Source organism: Nymphaea colorata, chromosome 9 (assembly GCF_008831285.2).
Source record: "Nymphaea colorata isolate Beijing-Zhang1983 chromosome 9, ASM883128v2, whole genome shotgun sequence".
NCBI lineage: Eukaryota > Viridiplantae > Streptophyta > Magnoliopsida > Nymphaeales > Nymphaeaceae > Nymphaea > Nymphaea colorata.
Genome location: NC_045146.1, coordinates 7,367,215 through 7,370,380, shown reverse-complemented (window position 1 = coordinate 7,370,380; position 3,166 = coordinate 7,367,215). Strand labels below are relative to the sequence as shown.

The window sequence follows — 3,166 nt, the reverse complement described above, 5'->3', positions numbered from 1 at the left end:
GGGAGGTTGCAGGCGGTGCACCCCAAAAGGTTTTCATGATAGGCCTACCACTGTTTCCCCAAGAAAGGGTAGAGGCTAAAAGAACTTCTTCTTATACGTGAACCACAAATTGCCATTTTGTCTTAGTCCCAATTAGTTCTCCATCGTTTGCCTGGGAGGAAGGAAAATTAATAAGCAAACAAAGATCGCTTGCAAGGAAAAGAAAGAGATTCAGATCGACAGAAAATCAGAAACGCGGAAAGCGACTTTTCTTTCTCTTTTTTGCTTCTCTTCCTTTATCTTTTTTTTTTTCTTTTGGCCAGAGGCTAACAAAGCTAAAACCTTACACCCAGCCCCGCCGTTCAGGATCTTGCGTTTTCTCTGCACCTTAAGTAGTTTGATTTCCTACCCTTCTTCTCCCACTTCAGTGATAACACTCAAAATTGGCAGAATGCATCTCTACTTTCTTCCCTTTCCCTCTCCCTATGGCTATGTCGCTCCTACTCCAAGGAAATCGATGAAGGGCAAGTCCATCTTCTCGCTGCCATGATTCACCTCCCCGTAATGCCAAATAGTCCTCTTAGCTAGTGACTCTGCCTGTGAAATTTCTGAATTTGAACCCACCACCACCGTCATCATCTGTACGTGACGATGGCCGGTAGCAATAGAGTCATCCAACTCCCTAATATCACGGCCTGCAGAAGCAGAAAATGTAAGAAAAATAAGGAAGCCGACAGGAAAAAAGGAAGAAGAACAAAGGAGAACAAAGAAACTATGCCAACATAGAAACGAGGAAAAGGAAGTGACGACGAACGACAGGGGAAATTCAAAGAAAGTAAAACCTGCGGCATATTCAAGATGTTGATCCTGTATTTGGTTCAGCTGGTTCTGAACATAACATGCAGTGGAACTCAAAGTGGAGTAGAAGGCGGGGAGGAATCTGGTAGCTGAAGAATTGAGAGCGAGGCCCGTGCAGGAAGATGGGGACTCTTCTCTGGTGTTGGTGACGGTCGACTCGCTGCAAGCATTGTTCGTATCCGTCTTCCTGTACTGATGGTTGTTTGAAGATTTCCTTCTCCTCAAGTTACTGGATTGGTCCCTGTGCTTCCTTGCCATAATAACATGCCAGTGGTTCTTCACAGCGTTATCTGTCCTGCCAGGGAAAAGTCTGGCGATCATCGCCCATTTATTCCCGTATAGTCTGTGGGCAGCAAGGAGCTTCTCTTCTTCTTCTTCAGTAAAAGCATTTCTGTTTATTCTTGGGTCCAACTGATTAAACCATCTAAGTCTGCAACTCTTACCTATCATCAGAAACAGAAAAGCTTAAAACTTAAAAGATAAGTAACGATGCGATCGATCGATCGTGATTAGTATGAAATATAAATGGAAGGAGGGAGCAAAAAGGCACGAAGTAAAAGAAAAAGATTAATTACCGGATCTCCCAACGAGTTTTTCCGCGATCAGGTTCCAGTTTTGAGGGCCGTACTGAGCAACAAGCTCCTTGAGTTTTGCATCTTCAGCGGGCCTCCAATGGCCCCGAGCGCAGAGCTTAGAATGCCCACCGTCAACCTCCCTCCCCATGCAATTCTCGGCCGGATCCTCGTCACTGGAGCACCTTCCCCCATTGACAATACTGTTCTCGTTCTCCTCAGCACAGTTACCTCCTCCGCCGCCAACAGCATCAGCGGCCGCCATGAAAGGAGCCGCAGTCTCCTGGTAGCCGGCGCCGCTCTTGAAACTTGTAGCGCCACTGCCACCAGCATCCCTAGACTCCATACTCCATGCGGCCCTCCTATGAAGTGGGTCGGAAACCAGCTGAAACGCTGTCCCGCTCTGACAATGGCTCTCTCCAGAAGAAGAACCGGATGTGGCGAACGCGTGAAGAGGAGCAGCAGGAAGATCATGAGGAAGGGGGCTTGGGTTTAAGGATAGAGAGGAGAACGGAGGGTGGCCATGATCAAACAGAGAGTGACGAAGTCTAGTCACACCTGGAGGAGGGGAGAAAGAAGAGCAAACGTACGAAAGCCCATCAGGATGAAGAAAGCTCAGACCACCCCTAAGCCTGAAATCCTCACCCTCTTTCCCATGGCTCGCCTGTATCGCTTCATGATTCATCATACTTGGAACTCCAATGCTGAAGCCGGGGACGAGAACTAATAAGAGGCACTTGGTCGTCCTGTTCTTTCCGGGAAGAAGCGAGAAGGGACAAGGAAACGTATTGTGTTGAAAGGGGAAAAGAAAAGCAGGATTCTTTTTTAGGGTATTTGGGGAGACGATGAAAGGAAAAGGAAGACATATAAAGAGTTGCAGAAACCCACACGGCTTCGGCTTGTTCTGGCGAACAGGGGGAGGGCCCGCCTCCCTTGCTTTTTGAGTCAGATCGTCATCGTCCCCAACAATGTGACTGGTCTCTCCGGTTCCCTCCCCCACCCCACAAAAAATAAAGCCCCAAAAGAGACTGGCTCTCTTTTTCCACGCAGAGAGCAGAGACGCTCGTGTGGCATGGCCCTCCCTTGAACTCAAACCTCTCTCTCTCTCTCTCTCAAACAACTTCGCTTGTCCGCTTGCGGACCGCAATTCTCTGCTTTTTGAAAGAAAAAGATTGGAACTTTGAAAGAAACAACCAAAAAAACGACATCCGTAATATAGTATCTCCTGCCATTTAATTAAAAAGGAACAACAATTACCCTCACTTCATTCCTGCACCATCAATATTCGAGCCTAACGCACCACAACCACTTCATGATCAACAGCGTTTTACCAGTGCGTCACATTCTTTTTTGAAGCTATTTCAGGAAATTTTTTAGTAATTTTGTTTCTTACAATAAGCATGCTTTAGTTCCTTTTTTCTCAATTTGTTGCACCGGTGTTCTGTTCGAGTAGTTGGTAGCAGAGTTCGATCGGTTGAACAAAATGAAACCCCCGACTTTTGACCTGTGAGATCACCACCGCGACCGATGAATGAATGCTTGGAGACCTACATGCATCATTGATCGATCGATCGATGAGCCAGAAGTGCCCACTCATAAATTGCAACTTGCTGATTTCTCTTCACATACATTCTTTTATTTTTGTTTTTGGTAGGGTTGAACAACGCCGTGAGCTACTTGAACTCGAGTTCGACTTGTTAAAGATAAGCTAGTGAATGAGTTCCAACCTATTCATTTGCTTAATGAGTCAAGTTGGA

The 3,166-nt window shown here is 46.4% G+C and overlaps 1 protein-coding gene across 1 annotated transcript; it reads right to left on the bottom strand.

Moving 5' to 3' along the window:
• Positions 1-224: 224 nt before the first annotated feature.
• Positions 225-2,416, bottom strand: LOC116259978 (transcription factor CSA-like). The gene is made up of 3 exons (XM_031638017.2): positions 1,413-2,416; positions 822-1,280; positions 225-674 (listed from the first exon to the last, which is right to left on the bottom strand). The coding sequence occupies exons 1-3, from the start codon at positions 2,095-2,097 to the stop codon at positions 469-471; spliced, it is 1,350 nt and encodes a 449-aa protein (XP_031493877.1). The 5' UTR covers positions 2,098-2,416; the 3' UTR covers positions 225-468.
• Positions 2,417-3,166: the final 750 nt, after the last annotated feature.

Excerpts from the sequence above, each read along its gene's own strand:
- LOC116259978 (XM_031638017.2), bottom strand. The coding sequence starts at position 2,097 with ATGATGAATCATGAAGCGATACAGGCGAGCCATGGGAAAGAGGGTGAG. Across the intron at positions 1,281-1,412 it reads AAAACTCGTTGGGAGATCCG|GTAAGAGTTGCAGACTTAGA; the intron begins GTAATTAATCTT and ends TTCTGATGATAG. Across the intron at positions 675-821 it reads ACATCTTGAATATGCCGCAG|GCCGTGATATTAGGGAGTTG; the intron begins GTTTTACTTTCT and ends CTGCTTCTGCAG.